At 52.2% G+C, this 15,615-nt stretch overlaps 1 protein-coding gene and 1 long non-coding RNA gene across 12 annotated transcripts in view; one reads left to right on the top strand and one right to left on the bottom strand.

Moving 5' to 3' along the window:
• Positions 1 to 6,102, top strand: part of LOC113627260 (uncharacterized) — a 38,251-nt gene extending 32,149 nt beyond the window's left edge. The window contains exon 3 of the long non-coding RNA XR_003435491.1: positions 5,997 to 6,102. This is a non-coding gene — a long non-coding RNA (uncharacterized LOC113627260). The remainder of the gene's footprint in view (positions 1 to 5,996) is intronic.
• SLC38A7 (solute carrier family 38 member 7) lies at positions 1,054 to 15,261 on the bottom strand. 11 transcript variants are annotated; one of them, XM_027119727.1, is made up of 11 exons: positions 13,103 to 13,839; positions 11,580 to 12,001; positions 10,733 to 10,931; positions 10,366 to 10,510; positions 9,336 to 9,434; positions 8,634 to 8,691; positions 8,338 to 8,452; positions 6,855 to 7,002; positions 6,113 to 6,312; positions 5,219 to 5,273; positions 1,054 to 3,023 (listed from the first exon to the last, which is right to left on the bottom strand). In XM_027119727.1, exons 2-11 carry the CDS (start codon positions 11,847 to 11,849, stop codon positions 2,921 to 2,923), a joined length of 1,392 nt encoding a protein of 463 aa, XP_026975528.1. In that variant the 5' UTR covers positions 11,850 to 12,001; positions 13,103 to 13,839; the 3' UTR covers positions 1,054 to 2,920. The 11 variants fall into 11 exon arrangements, 8 of the variants coding, with proteins under 8 accessions (XP_026975528.1, XP_026975523.1, XP_026975527.1 ...); XM_027119726.1 differs by having other exon boundaries at positions 2,579 to 3,023; positions 10,366 to 10,931; positions 11,580 to 11,647; positions 11,819 to 12,001; positions 13,103 to 13,844; XM_027119722.1 differs by having other exon boundaries at positions 10,366 to 10,931; positions 13,103 to 13,842.
• Between the last annotated feature and the right edge of the window lie 354 nt (positions 15,262 to 15,615).

Genomic DNA, 15,615 nt, shown 5'->3' with positions numbered 1-15,615 from the left:
AGGCAGGTGTGACCCATGGCCCAAAGCTGTCCCACCTGTCTAGTCTTGCAACATGTTTCCTCCTTGGAGAGGGTCCCTACCTCCACCAGGAGGGAGGGATCTTTGCAAAATACCCGAACAGGGATGGGGAGTGTGGTAGAAGGTGGGCGGGTTCGACTTTATTCTGAGGACCAGGGGGAGCCGTTGCAGACCATCTCAGAATGCTCTGCTCTCACCTCTGCTGCTCTCCCACACCCAGGTAATGCTCCACCGACAATGGCCACTTTCCAGTTCCTCGAATGACCATGTTCCTCCCATCACAGGGCATTTGCACATGCATTTCCCACAGCCTGGAAAGGTCTCCCCCACCTCTCTTCACTTAGTTCATTCTACTCATCACTCAGGGGCCAGTTCATATGTCAATTCCTCCAGGAAACCTTCCTTGACTCCCCAGGGAAGCTTCAGACCCCCAAATATAACATTCTGTATTTTCCCTTCTTGGCATTTATCACAACTTGTATGTTTATATTTGTGATGATTTGCTAAGCATCAGTCTTCCCCAGTAGACTGACAGCAGAGCTGGTGTGTTTTGCTGAATATCTTCTCCCCGGCACTGAGCACAGTGAGAGGCTCCATAACCAGGACAACAGCGCCTGCTCTCAACACCTGCCTCTGAAAGGACAAAGCAGGAGGGATGCTCAGGGGTTTGAAGCTCACCCCAAAACTAGAGGTCAGGGAGGGACATACAACACAGAAGCTAATCTGAGGCTGCAGTGGTGCAGGGAAGACACAGGAAGGACTTGAACCAAGGTGGAGGCAGCAGGACAGACCAAGGCGGAGTCCCAAGTCAGTGGGGAAAGTCTGATGGGATGTGGAAGGAGAGAGAAGTGTTAAGAACCACTTGCAGGTTTCCGGCTTGGGAAAGGGAGTGTGATGGGCCCATTCTCGAGTAAGGGGTCACAGACGGTGAGGCCAAACGGCCTTATCGCACCCCAACCCCTACTCCCACTCCAGCCCGTCTTCCTCCTGTCAGTGGCCTGGACTGTCCCTGGCACCAGACACAGGCCACGCAGCTCAGCAGCACAAGTCCCTTTTTATTAACCATCCTCCCTGGTCTGCATGTGCAGAAGTAGAAAAGAAACAGTAAAATGCCCTGGCAGAGAGGGCAGGGGAAGGTGCTCCTGAGGTTAGGCCAGATTCCAGCTCATTTTCCCCGTACATGCCCCCAGCCCTCACTGAAATCCAACATTAGGAGGCAGTGCAGCCCTGCTGATGATGGGCCATCCTCCTGACCGTATCTGGGGTGGGCACTGGCAGGGCCTGGTGCTGTGCAGCAGGCGGAGAGAAAACGGCCACGTGGGTCTGGCCCCCAGGGAACGTGAGGAAAGGCAGGTCACCCAGTCCGGGGGTCTGAGCAGAAGCCTGTTTGGCCCCCCAAGGCTCTGCTTCTTCTGTCTCACTGTCCTGAGGGCAGGGATCCCTCTCACCCCACCACTGCATTCAGAGGTTTTAGGCAGGAGGGGCCAGGGAGAACGCTAGGTGTTCCAGGCAGAGGAAGCCTGATTCGGTGCCTAGGCTTGGCCTAAGTGAGTGGCCAAGGTGTTCAAGATATGAAAGGGGAAAATATCCTTCCTCACCCCGCCTGGGGCACAACGTAGGTGTGACCTCAGTGTGATCGACAGGCCGCCGAGGCCAGGCCTGGTAGACCTGTGGAGCTGAGGAAGTGGACGAGAGAGGGTTTGGTCCACCCCCACCCCCATACTTATGTGAACAGGAGAGACTGAGCTACATAGAAAAATGGGGTGGTGGCGAAGAGGTGATGGGGGACAGGAGCAGACGAGATCCAGACTGGAAGGGAAACTTGTAGGCTGGCGTGACTACACTCAGATGTTGCCTAGTCAGTGGCCACCCAGCTGCCTTTCTTGTCTCCAGGGTACCAGGCTGGGTTGGCAGGGAAGGGGAGACGTGCAGGGCAGGGAGAAGAGAAGCAGCCATTCAAAGTGAAGATGCCAGACAGGTTCACCTTGATCCTCACCAGCCCAGCCTGCATGGGGTTCCCAGCTTGCTCCCTCACCCCACCTTGTGCCTCTGAAAAGAGGGACCCATCAGGAATCTGAGAGAGAAAAGCACACTCCGGCCTTGGGGAAAGTTAAGGGAGGAGTACTCACAGCACCGTGGCACGGGACGGCCCCTGGCCCCTGGCTCAGAGCCGGGCTGGCACCGTTTGTAAACATTAGACTTGGTGATGTCTGGGGATGGAGGAGCAGAGGGATGCCTGGACCATCAGGTCTGGGTAAGAAGACAGGGTGAGGCCCCAAAAGGCTTGGGAAATGTCAACCAGCCATGGGCAAGAGGGCTCTCAGGCTCACCGCAGGCCCAGGAGGCAGTGGACAAGGCATCCATCTGCCTGCCTCGGGGCACCTGTATGATTTCAGTGCTACCTTTGGAACTTGCCGGAGGAAGCCACTGCTGGCTGGGCTGCCGACAGACTGGAGCAGGCACTGAGCCCCGGGGTAATGAGCACAGCCCCTACCCAGGGCAGGCTTCTCTGTGGAGGATGGCAGCCCTTGGTCCACACTCTTTCTCCAGAGGGAAGTCAGGCTGAGTTGTTCCTTCGGAGACCTACCGACTCTCTTCACCCGTGGCTTCCAGGCATGGAGAAATTGAGAGGTGGAAGAGGGGGGAAGGTTCTTCTGTGACACGAGACCTCCTCCTACCATCCATGGCACTGCCAGGATGCGGGGGCAGGAAGGGAGCTGGGTTTGAACTGTCCAGGGTTGTGGGGCCTGATTTCACCCCAGAACTGTCCCTGGAAAAGGATGTCCAGATGTCATCCCACCAGTAGAGGGGAATGATGCCGGACTCAGGGTGGTCCTGAAGCTCTACGAGATGGGTTCCAGGGTCCAATGGCAAAGGCCAAGAATTCCCTGGGAGGCACTGGTTATGCCAAGAGATCCACAAAAATGGCGTTGGCTGTGGTCTGGCCGAAGATGAAGGCTCCCAGGGTGACCAAGAGGACTCCGTAACTGACCATCGCCCACCAGCTGTAGAGCAGAGGGTGAGAGAGGGCCTGGTCAGTTGATCCACTTGTGAATTTGCCAACCTCTCTCTATATATATATATCAGTTAATTACTCTAATTACTTGTACCACTTCTCCTATGGGAAGAGCACTTCCTACTTCTCAACGACTTTCATACAACAGTTTATGGGGCTGGGTGTATGATCCCTAGACCATGGGTAAAGAGGCCAAGACCTAATGGGATTAATTGACTGGTCACAGCACACCAAGGGCAGGACCAGAATTAGAATCATGTCTCCTGGGACTTCCCTGGTGGTCCAGTGGCTAAGACTCCGAGCTCCCAATGCAGGGGGCCCGGATTCCATCCCTGATCAGGGAACTAGATCCCACATGCCGCAACTAAGAGCTCGCATGCTGCAACTAAAGACCCCCGTGTGCCACAACTAAAGATCCTGCATGCCACAACTAAAAGATCCCACATGCCATAATGGAAGATCCCACGTGCTGCAACTAAGACCTGGGACAGCCAAATAAATAAATATTAAAAAAAAAAAAGAATGCATATCTCCTGATGGAAAGATGGTCAGGAAAAAGCAGGTCACATGGAGTGATCCATTTCATTAAAAAAATAAATAAAAAAGGAGACATCTGCAAAGATATGTATCAAAAATAGCTACAGGGTTACAACTGGAATTTTTTCTTTCTTTTTTTTTTTTTTTCCTTTTTTTGCCCGCCTGGCTTGTGGGATCTTAATTCCCTGACCAGGGATTGAACCCATGCCCTCAGCAGTGAAAGCAGAGTCCTAACCACTGGACCGCCAAGAAATTTCCTGGTTATATCTGGATATTAAAGGTGATTATTATTTTCTTCTTTAGACTTGTCTGTATTTTTAAAGTCTTCTATAATCAAAGAGTATTACTTGCACAATATTTTTTTTAAAAGCATGCAACCTGGTCATAACTTCTCTACCATTCAGGGACATGCACGTATTAAAAGAATGCAGTGTTTTGCAAAATGTGGCCTATACACACAATGGAATATTATTCAGCCTTAAAAAGGCTGCTACAACATAGATGGACCTTGAGGACATTATGCTAAGTGAAAGAAGCCAGGTACAAAAAGATAAATACTGTATAATTCCAGTTACATGAGGTACCTAGAAGAGTCAAATTCACACAGACAAAAAGTAGAATGGTGGCGGCGAGGGGAGAGGGAATGGGGAACTACTGTTTAATGGGTACAGAATTTCAGTTTAGGATGATGAAAAAGTTCTGGAGGTACATGGTGGGGATGGTTACACAAAAATATGAGTGAACTTAATATCACTGAACTGAACACTTTAAAATGGTAAAAATGGTTAATTTTTTAAACATGTAGTGTTTTGTATCCATTAGACTAACAAATATTGAAAAGGCTGCTATATACAGTCCTGGCAGGGGTGTGGGGAACAGGGTACTTTCATTCACTGCTTCTGGGACTCTGACTGGTACTGCCTTTTTGGAGGGTAATTTGAACCCGTGTGCCAGAGTAAAAATGAGCGTGCCTTATGATGGAGCAATTTCCTTCTAAGAATCGATGCTACTGAGATCCTCGAACAGCTGTGCCAAGGTGTACATGCAGAAGTGTGTTCACATTCAGCACACATTCAAACAGCAAAATATTCTACGGCCATGGAAAAAGGAAGCAGTAGGTCTTCTTGTGTGGACATAGAATGATCTCCAAAATACGTGGTTAAGCGAAAAAAGCAAGTAGCACAAAAGTGTGTCTGGCATGAAACCATTTTTGAAAAAACCTAACCGGACACAAAACCCCATGTGTTTGTGTATACGCGTGCATAGCTTTGTGTACACAGACACATGTGCACACACACAAACAGTCTACAAGGGCACAGGCTGTGCTGATCTCATGGAGCTCTCTCGGGAGAAGGGAGCGGTGGGGAGCGGGCTGTGGGGTAAGAGGGACTTCCATTTTTTTCTCTAAAATCCTCAGTAGTTGATGACTACTAAGAACCTGCTGTATAAAAACATAAAATTAAATTAAAAAATTAAAAACAAATCCTCAGTAGTATTTGAACTGTTACAACTAACATGTTACACATTTTAAAAGAAGTATTCAAAAAAGTTTTTCCAAGTACACAAGTCTCCTGACTCCTATCCATTTAAAGGCCACCCCCCATCCAGTACCTCCCTGAGAGGACCACAGGCCGGGCCCTGCTTTACCTGGCTGGCTTGACTTCCTCCATCTCAGAGAGTTTGGCTTGAATGAGGCACAGCCCTAGAAGAGAAGAGGTGGCCCTGGGAGCTTGGGTGGGCACCCCCCCACCACCACCCAGCAGTCCAGCCTCCCCCTTTGCCAGGAGGCAGTGATGGTGGGTGGAGAAAGGCCTGTGTTTACTCCTCCACACATTCCGCCTGTCTCCACTCTGCACCCAGCTGGACACCTGGCATCTGGTCTCCCAGGAGGAGCCAGCACCTGCCAGGCACCCCTTGGGCTGCATGCAAGCCCCAGAGCTAAAGGGGCAGCACAGGGAGGTGACTCAGTGGTGTCTACATCGCAGGGCCCTTCCCAGTGCACTTCTGAGCAGATGTGTCCCCCTTGCTCCAAGCAAAGTGGCAAGGGATTTCCAGGTGGCCTCCTAGAGAGAAGTAAGCTGGGTACAGGCAGAACTCATGACTGGGCAGATAGGACAGTTGCCCAGGGATCTGGTGGCAGATCGTGTCTGAAACTCAGGTCTCCCGACCCGTGTCAGGGTGCCACCACCAGACCCTAATTACCCCGTCATGGGCTGACCCACCCAGATCCCTGATAGTCGGGGAGTAACAGGTACCTGAATGAAGAGTTAAGGGTATAGGCTGTGGACCTAGACAGACTTGGGTTTGAAAAGCTTCTATTAGTCTTTAGCTGAGTTTGTTAACCTCTAGGCAAGCTTGTTACCCTCTCTGATCCTCACACCTCCTCACCAGTGAAATGGAGATGACAACTACATCTTCTTTGCAGGAGATAACGTTTAAACACACCAGAGCCTGAAGTGGGTGATCAATAACCCGGGAGGTGACGCGCTCAGGCCAGGAGGCCCTGGGAGAGAGTGCTGAGGGGATGCCAGGGGTCCACACCTGGGAAGACGAAGATGAAGCAGGCGGCCAGCCCTCCAATGACCGAGATGACCTTGCCGATGTCAGGGATGAAGAGCGCCAGCAGCAGGGTAAGCAGGAACCAGACCAGCGTCTGCAGTACTCGCCGCCGCCGCTCCCGCCCCACGTCCTCCTCCACCGGCATCCCCTGGTAGCGCAGCCACAGGCCTTCGACCACCGCCCTGCCCACACAGAGAGCGGCTCAGAGGCGCCCCTGCTAACAGCTCCCCACCTCCAGCCATGGAGCCAGACCCCCGACTGGGTGGATGGTAGGTAAGCCTCTAACCCCTGGGCCTCAGTTTCCTCTTCTTTGAAATGGGCCTAGCAGCACTCTTCTCAGGGTTGCCGTGGGGACCGGACGGGATGGTGAGTGGGAACGGCTTAGTGCCTTGCCTGGCCCAGGACTAGCACACCCCATGGGAACATATACTACTAGTCTCCTGAAAAGGAAGGGTCTGGGGTACCCAGAAAGCAGGGTGTTCAGGAAAGGATCTGGACTAGAGGTTCTCAGAGGACTCACAGAATGTTTTGGTGACTCTGGGACAAAGGGGACCCCCAAAGACCCGGCTGGGAGTACTTGCAGGGCCATGCGAGGCACTGACTCTTTCCTCTGGACTTCCGGTTCTCCTTCTATAAAATGGATTCTACACAAGGCCCATGTTCAAAGGGCTTTCAGAGGCCCTGGTGAAAGGGAGCACCCCGGTGGGGTGGAGAGGGGACTCACCGCCCACAGAAGTGCAGGATGGGGTAGGAGGTTAGCACGCTCAGGATGATGAAGGCACGGGCGACGGCCACAGCCATGTCCTCCGACGGGTAGGACAGGAGCACATCGGGGTCCACAGCAGCTCCAAAGGTCAGGAAGCCACAGATGCCTGAGGGCAGGGACAAGAGGGCTGGGTCCAGGCGACCCTCGGAGGGTTAGGGCCATGGACCGTTCACCGCTGGGTCCAGCAGCAGGTGGGGAGATGACGGAGCAGCTCTGGAGGCTAAGACTGAAGCTCAGAGGGGTGTCGAGGCTGGGATCAGAAGCCTCCCTCCCTGACTTCTCACATCTCCCACCCCCACACCGTCACCTTTCTGATCTTGAACTCACCCAGCAGTTCCTGTCTCAGAGCTTCCGCGTTAACGTTGTCTGCCCATCTCCTCATCATTCAGGTCTCAGCTCGGTTGTCCCCTCCTCAGAATGCTTCCCCAGCCAGCCCGTCCACAATAACCCCTGCCCCCAGGCACTCCCTCACACCGCCCTGTTCTGTGTTCTTCAGAGCACTCCTCTCTCTTGGGACTTTTTTTTTTTGTTTAACTCGTTTATTGTCTGTCGCCCCAGGAGAACAGGACTCTGCCTATTTGCCACCCTTGTTCCTGCTGTGTCTTCAGAAACTAGAACAGTGCTGGTCCTGAGAACCATCTGTGGAAGGAATCACAGGGCCATTCTTTGTGGTCTCCCAGCACTGCTCCCTCACCCAAACCATTTTCTACACAACACCCAGAGCCGGGTGTCCCCAAGCCACGCCCCTGCTGAAGCGCTTCCTCTCTGCCTCCCAACAGTCCTCAGGGATCTGGCTGTGTTCCCTGTCTGGCTGTGCTGCCCGCCACCCACCCTCAACTCGCTCCACTCCAGCTATGCAGACCTTCTTCTGTCCCGGCCTCAGGGACTTGGCGTTTTCTGGTTCATCTGTCTGGAATGCTTTTCCCCCAGCTCTTCAGATTCTAGCTCCTTCTCATGATTTGGCCTTCCCCAATTGCCACCTCCTCAGAGAGGAGCCACCTGTGACCTACCCACCAAAGCCAACCCCACTCAGTCCCGCTCACAGCTTCCTGTTTCCCTGTTACCATAGCACTCACCACTGTCTGGATTTCCTTACTGACTCCTGACTGACTTGCTCCTGTAAGACTCTCTCTCCGACTAGATTGTCAGTTCTATGAGGGCAGGACCGGGTCTATCTATCTCCATGCCATCCCCCACGCTGAGAAAGTTCCTGGGACTTACTAGGCACCCACTGAGAGCTGCTGAATGAATGCATGCATACATCTTTCTCATTTGGGCAGGAGGAGGCCCAGGGTGGCCCAAGTTCAAGCCAGTGCCTACAGAAGTGTCTGACGTGTTGGGAGTGCAGGGCTGTCCCCAGGAAATCCTGGGCCAGACGACTCGGGGACAAAGAGGGAAAGTGGGAGCCCTCTAAGCCCTGCCCTCGGAGGGGAGCACTCACCTGTGCCCATGTAGACAGCGAGGGCTATGACCATGGCGGCCGTCACCACCCCACCCCAGGTCTTCACCTCAGGCCGCCGCATGCTGTTGAAGACGGGAACACTGCTCACATGGCACTGTCAGGGTGAAGGGCAGGGTCATGGTGGGCAAGTGACCTCACCCCCAAGGATAAGGGGCAAGTCCTGGGGCCCCCACTCCATCCTTCCTTCCAGGACTCCCCCATCCTGCCTGTAACGTGGATTCCATCCCAGGATGGGGAGTGAGCTAAGGGGACAAAAGGGACCTTGCAACTAGCACCTGAAATCCGAAGCAGATGGTGGGCATGGCATTGAACACGGCTATCCAGGAAGCTGGCCTGCAGACAAACACACAAGATGCTGCTGCCCGGGAGCCCCTCAGAGTCACCAACCGCCGCCATGCTCTTACTCTTCATTCAGCCCCCCACGGCCTCCACCAGCCAGCATGCACACATTCAACCCACAGAAGTCTGGGGACTGGGAGAGGACACATCTCCATTTACAGGTCAGTAAACTGAGGCTCTGGAAGGCCCTCCTGGGACCAAAATCCCGAACTTTTGGCTCTTGCACTTGGGCTTTTGCTTCTCTGATTTGTTCCTTTCAAGAAGGAAACTTTTTTTTTTAATTAAGAAAATGGATTCATCCTCACGTGGAAGATACAGATATTACAGATAAGCACATGTTGAAACAGATGTGCAATTCCACCTTGGCAGCTTCCGTAACCTGAGGCCTAGTCTCACATTGGCTCATCTGTTGGACATTAGTGGCAAAGTCTCCCTCATCTCCTGCTGTCACTCTTCTCTCCAGCAAAAAGAGATCAGGACCTCTTGCCTCCTTCCTAAAATGACCAATGAGTCAAGCCCCAATGAGCTAATGAGCCTTGGGAAGAGCACCTGTGTGGCTTTTTGATGCCTGACCCAGCACCTCCTGGGGCCCGAGTGGCAGCTTCTACCCCATGTGTCTCCCGGGGGCCCTCACCCACCTGTTCAGGATGTCCGCTGGGGTCATCTCTTTATCAGGCCAGATGTATTTGATGATAACGATGGCAGTGACATACCAGGTGCCCACGACGCTCAGGAAGCTGCCAGGAAGGATAGATTAAGCTTCTTCCCCCCTATCCCCAGCTGCCTTTTCTCTCATTCCATCCCCAGGGACATCCACCCTTAACTTTAGTGACCACAAGTGTCTAATGAACCAACTGGGAGACTATCCCAAACAAAGACTCAAGAAATGCATGAGACATAAGTTTCAGAGAAACAAGCCACATTTAGGAAGCCAGGAGGGGACCAGACTGACACTTGTGGCCACTGGGAAATGAGGTGGTTCAGCTCCATGGCTCAGAGACCACAGCAGGGGGCTGGGCTTCAAAGCACATCTGCTACTTCAATCAGAGCAGCCCAGACTTGGCGAGAGGTGCAAGCAGGGCCTTTGAGAAGTAGGAGATGCTGGAGGGTTGAAGGCACAAATACTGGGAAGTCAACATTAAAGGAAACCTTGGAGACACTGAGTGTGACCCCTTCGATAAAGGATCACAGGAAACAGCTTAGAATCCCACAGCTTTTCAGACTCTGAGCCAGGAAGCTAGTCCCTTCCCTTCATACCAAGCTGCATGGAAAATGCTGCCAGGCTGACAATCCCAAATGATCAAGAGTCCCATCCTCCGTGGGAAAGACAAGGCCCAGGCTAGGAGACAGCCTTCACACATGATTATCATGCATCCCTTCTTCGACAAGGACATTTGGAACTGAATCTCTCACTGATACAAAGAGCCACTGTCTCCCTTGCTGCTGACACAAAAGGAAGGTCTTAAAAAAAAAAAAAAAAAAAAAAAAAAAAAAGGAAGGTCTTATGCCGGAACCCCTGCAAGCCCCGGTCTACCCTGCCTTGCCCACTCTTGCTGCCCCAGGAGATGAGGTGGCATGGAGCAGAGGGGTTCCCCTGCAGCCCTTGGGTCTCCAGCTGCCTGTGATCAGAGCTGCTGTCCAGCGCAGGCTGGGGTGGGGCCTCCGAACCTGGCATATTTCTGGAAGCCGATCTCCCTGGGGATGGAAAGGGGCAGGATGAAGAGGAAGGCAGTGAGGCTGATGGTGAACTTGCGGTCTGTGTACCAGGGGCTGCCGCCGGCCCCCTCGGGCTCCTTTGCCATCACAGCTATAACTGCACAGGGAGGAAGGAGGGAACGTGATGCCAGGCTACTGCAGGGTGTGGTCCTCCACCTCTGCTGGGACCTCCATCTGTCTAATGGGCCCAGCAGCCAGGAGGGAGGACTCCCAGATGAATGCCGGGCCCAGGCCAGGCCTTGGGCAGGTGTTCCATGCTCTTTCCCACCCACCGCATGACCCCCAGGGCTGGGGGGGGGGTACAGAGGGGGGACCTCACTCTTGTCCTGCTGGTCCCCGATGATGATGAGGAAGGCGATGCAGGTCCCGAAGGTGTAGGTGGCAATGGCCACCTCACACAGCACGCCTGTCAGCTTGCCACACACAGCCCACACCACCTCCTGGTAGGTCCTCTCATTGCTGGCCTGGGAGCAGTAGGCCAGGATGACGAGGCCACTGATGATGAAAACCAGCATGGCCTGCGGGTAGGGGCATAGCAAGAGGGTGTGGGAAAGGCCTGGCAGCAAAGAGCAGCCTGGTCTTGCTCAGCATTTACTGGCCCGGTGCCCAATGCCCATCTGGCAAATTAGCCTTATCTTGCAGGGCAATTTTAATGGATTACTGGAGTTGAGATTTTCTTTAAAAACAAGAAGTTTTGAGGAAAATTTCAAACATACACAAAGGTAGACAGAATGGTATAATGGACCCCTATGTACCCATCACTCAAATTCAAAAATCATCAATTTACAGCCAATCTTGTTTCATCTATTCCCTCTCCCACTCTGGATTATTTTGAAGAAAATACGAGCTATCATATCATTTCATCAGTAAATATTTCAGCATGGTTCTAAGGTATGGGCCTGCTTTTTAAACGTAACCATGAAATTATTAAATATGCAGTCGACGTCCAGACTTCCCTGATAGCTGGGAAGGCTTCTGAAGCCTCATCTGGGCTCAAAGGAAAGAATGCTGGAATAGATTAGTAATGTCTGCCATGTGTGATGGAGGGGAGAGTGGTAGCATGTGTCTCCAACTGACCACTCCTGATCCAGAGCCTCCCTTTTGAGGTGAAGAGCCCAGACCCACCACTAGAACTGCACCTTTGCCCGCCAGGCCCGCTCACTCACCATCTGCAGCGTGATGCCAGCTGCCACTCCCCCGGCAGTGCTGAAGGCTGCTGGGAAGTTGAGCAGCCCTGCGCCCAGGCAGGCATTGACAACGATGAAGATGGCTCCAAGTGTGGAAGTGGTGCCTCTGCCCAGACCCCCAGGAGGGGCCTCCCCCTCACTCTTGGGAGCTATGTCCACAGAGGGACTCTGCAGCAGACGGGCACGCTCCCCGGAGTCTGTGCTTAAGCCCCACTCGCCAAGGTCACTGTTGATGCTGACCTGGGCCATGGCCCTGGGAGTCCTGTTCCTGCAGGGTCTGTGGGTTCTGTCTCACGACCACATGCCCTGGGGAGCTGAGAGAACACCTTCAGCTGGAGGGTGCCACCAGCCTGTTTGGGGCTGTTATCCTAGGAGGCCTGTGGGCTCTGGCTCTCTTCAACCTAGATGGGAAAGGCAGATACTACTGTTATCCCAAGAGACACAGAAAGGTGAAACAACTTTCCCAAGATCAGATGGCTGAGATCCAATCCCGGGTGTGCCGCTGTGCAGAACACTGCGTTGGGTGCCACAGTGTGATGGCAGAGACAGAAATGTGTCAGATGTAATTCCTGCCTGCTTCAGGCCTACAGACCTATCAGGTAAGTAAGACATAAACACAGAAGAGAGGGGTACTGATATGTCAGCACTAGAGGCCATGCATCGGGCAGGAGTGTCATGGACATATCTCATTCATTCCTTATGACACTGGTCATAAGGTTCAGAGAGATCAGATCACTCATCCAGGGTCACAAAGTAGCAAGTTGCAAAGCAGGATTTAGATCCAGATCTGTCTGGCTTCCTCATTTGTTTCTACACCACAGGGTCGCAAGAACAATCCTCACCCAGAACTGTGGGTATTTCAATGTCTTACAGCCCAGCATACCTCCCTCCAGAGTCTAAGTTCTGTGGAGCTTTCAAAGCCCTTCAAAATTTAGGCCAATTCTTACTTTTCTCCCCACATGCCTGACCTAACCACTGCCCATCACAGGGACATCCCCTCCAATGCCCCCAGCACACTGGGGGGTTTAGAATGGCTAGCAAGGCCTCTTGGGTAGTCAGATGCTTGCCATTGCTCCTTCTGTGATGGCTGAACAAAGTTGGGAGCCTTAAACTCATTAGAGAGAAAAGGGGGAGTTTGGGTGCTCTCAGACATCTGTCACCAAGCCTGAAACCAAGGGACACAGCTCCAGGGGAAATGTCTCCCTGCTGGCTCCAAGTCCAGAAAGATCAGTCAGCTGCCACAGGGCTTCCTATTGTGCAACCTGCCACCCACCCAGCCAGCAACTCGGCAAAAAATCAAAGCAGTGAGCAGTGGAGGCAGTTTTGGTCTCCCAAGTTTCCAGCGTAGCTCCAGAGACAGCCCTGCAAAGTTAGCGCTGCTTGAGCGGTGAGACCTTGTCCTCCACCCTGCTCACATCCCAGACACAGAGGTCTCTGCACTGGTCTGAAATCTCTCAGCCCCGCTCCCCTCAAACTACTCTGCTCCATGGTCCCCAGCTTACCTGCTTTTTCCACCCCTCCGGCTTTGGTGGAGGGACAGCTGCTCCTTACAGCTCCTTCTCCCCAAAGATCTGGGATCTGATTCTCCTCACTTCCCTCTCTGCCCTCAGTTTCTTCTTTCTCAAACTCTACCTAAAATTTGTCAGCAGAGAAAGAGTCAGCTGTTTCTGTGCGGGCCAACAGAGTGAAGGGAACTGAGGCGCTCTAACTCACGGAGTGGAGCAGCAGCTCAGTTAGGGAAACAGGCCCACGGACGGAAAGAGGCTAGACTAATGTCACAGCGGCTCGTCGGCAGAGCCAGAACTAGAACCCTGATGCCCACACGCTCAGGCCAGAACTGTAACCACTGCAGTAGGCCCCTCAGATCCCAACCGGAGCAGGTTCCCAGGCCAGCCTGGGGCTGGATCCCAGAAATACAAGGGGTGAGCTGCATTGGAAGGTGGGCCAGGGCGCACCCAGGGCGGGGGGTGGGGGCGATCCTCAGGCCTGAAGCGAGGAGAGTGGGCTGCTGTGAGGTAAACTAGGGACGGGCTCCGGCGCTCGACCCGGGCCTAGGACTGATTAGGTGGAGACTAGGTGGGGACAGGCCGGGCTAAGGCGCGGCAAGGGCCGGCCGACCGAAGGCGGGTGTGGGGCGGAGGACGCCGGGCTACAGAGTCCTGCAGGAAGTGGGTAGGGCTCTGCCGCGGTGGCGGCCCTGGGGACCCAGGGACCTAACGTTTCCACCTCCACCAACCTGTACCTCCTTTCACTTACCTGCGGTGCTTTGAGCCCGGCCGGCTGCGGAGACACGTGAGCAGCGGTCACATGACCGCTGGGGCGGACCGCGGGGCACACTGGGAGCTGTAGTTTTCGGCAGGCGTTAGTCTTGGACACCAGCTCTCTAATCCTCAACCCAACCGCATTGCCCCAAACCAGCCTCGGCCCCCAGCCCGCCCGTGTTTATCCTGTTACTGTAGTCCTGGCCTGTTGGCCAAGCCGCACCTCCTGCCTCCTAGCAAGAGCATTAGGAGGTTTGGTGTCTTTGCCAGTACGGATGCTGGGGGCCAGAGCTATTTGGCCTTATTATCCTCCTTTGTCTCCCTTCTTACGTTCACACCCACAGCCAGTGACCCTGGACTTTTTCACTAGGGACAGCGAGGGGTCATTTGTACCTCCTTGAGCTGTGGCTGGCCTGAGGGTTGTTCATGGCTATAACCCTAGGGCCTAGATTCTACAACTGGGGATCTGAGGCATTGGTGTCACTCACATAAATATTTGTTGAATGAAGGAATGGGTGTCCAGAGCCCTGGCTTCTGTTTGTGGCTGTGTGCCACTTGCAGGCTGTCACATAATCTTTGGCATTCCAATGTCTTCATCTATGTTATATCCTCTCCGTGCTTCAAAGGTCCTTGCTGGTGAGGTCCTGTGTACTGTTTACCCAGTTTCCCTCAATGGTGACATTTTGCAGAACTATCGTACAATATCACAACCAGGATACTGACATTGACACAATCCACAGATCATGTTCAGATTTCCTCAGTTATATTTATAGTCATTTTTTAGTTTGTATTTAGTTCTGTACAACTTAATCATGTGTAGGGTTTACACCACATTCAAGATTCTGAACATTTCCATCACCACAAGGATCCCTCCTGTTACCCTTTTATAACCACACTCACCTCCCTCCAGCAAGGCCCCCCTTCTGTAACTCCTCGCAATCACTAATCTGTTCTCCATTTCTAAAAGTTTGTCATTTCAAAGCATGTTATATAAAAGGAATCATACAGTCTGCAACTTTTTAGGATTGGCTATTTTTACTCAGCAGAAGCATAATTTCCCAGAGACTCATGCTGTGTGTGTATGTTTTATTTATTACTGAGTAACAATATTCCATGGTATCTGCAGTTTGTGCAACTAATCACTTTTGAAGGACATCTGAGCTGTTGCAGGTTTTTTAAAACATAAATAACAGCTTTATTGAGATTTATGAATTTTACCAAAAAATTTATACTTTCAGTGCCCAATACAGTGGTTTTTAGTATATTCAGAGTTTTGCAATCATTGCCACTATCTAATATCAGAACATTGTTATCACTCCCCCCAAAACCGTGTAACCATTAGCAGGCACTCTCCATTCATCCCTCCCCCAGGCCCCTGGCAACCACTCATCTACTTTGTGCTCTGGATGAGCTGTTTTCAAGGTTCACCCATGTTGAAGCATATATTAGTACTTTATTCCTTTTTATTGCCGAGTAATATTACAAGTATGTATGTGTATAGCTATATCACATCTTGTTTATTCATTCATCAGTTGTTTGGACATTTGTAGTTTCCATTTTTTGGCTATTATGAATAATGCCACAATGAATGTTCAGGTACACTTTTTGTGCACACGTTTTCATTTATTTTAGGTATATATGTAGAAGTAGAATTGCTCGGTCAAATGTTAACTCTATGTTTAACCTTTTGAGAAATTGCCAGACTTTTATTTTTTTAAATAAATATATTTATTTTTGGCTGCGTTGGGTCTTAT

The sequence above is a fragment of the Aethalodelphis obliquidens genome, unplaced genomic scaffold, assembly GCF_003676395.1.
Source record: "Aethalodelphis obliquidens isolate GAN/ISIS:26980383/991018 unplaced genomic scaffold, ASM367639v1 scaffold20, whole genome shotgun sequence".
NCBI classification, from domain to species: Eukaryota; Metazoa; Chordata; class Mammalia; order Artiodactyla; family Delphinidae; genus Aethalodelphis; species Aethalodelphis obliquidens.
Note: the sequence above shows the minus strand (reverse complement) of the source record. Positions and strands in the feature narration are given on the sequence as shown.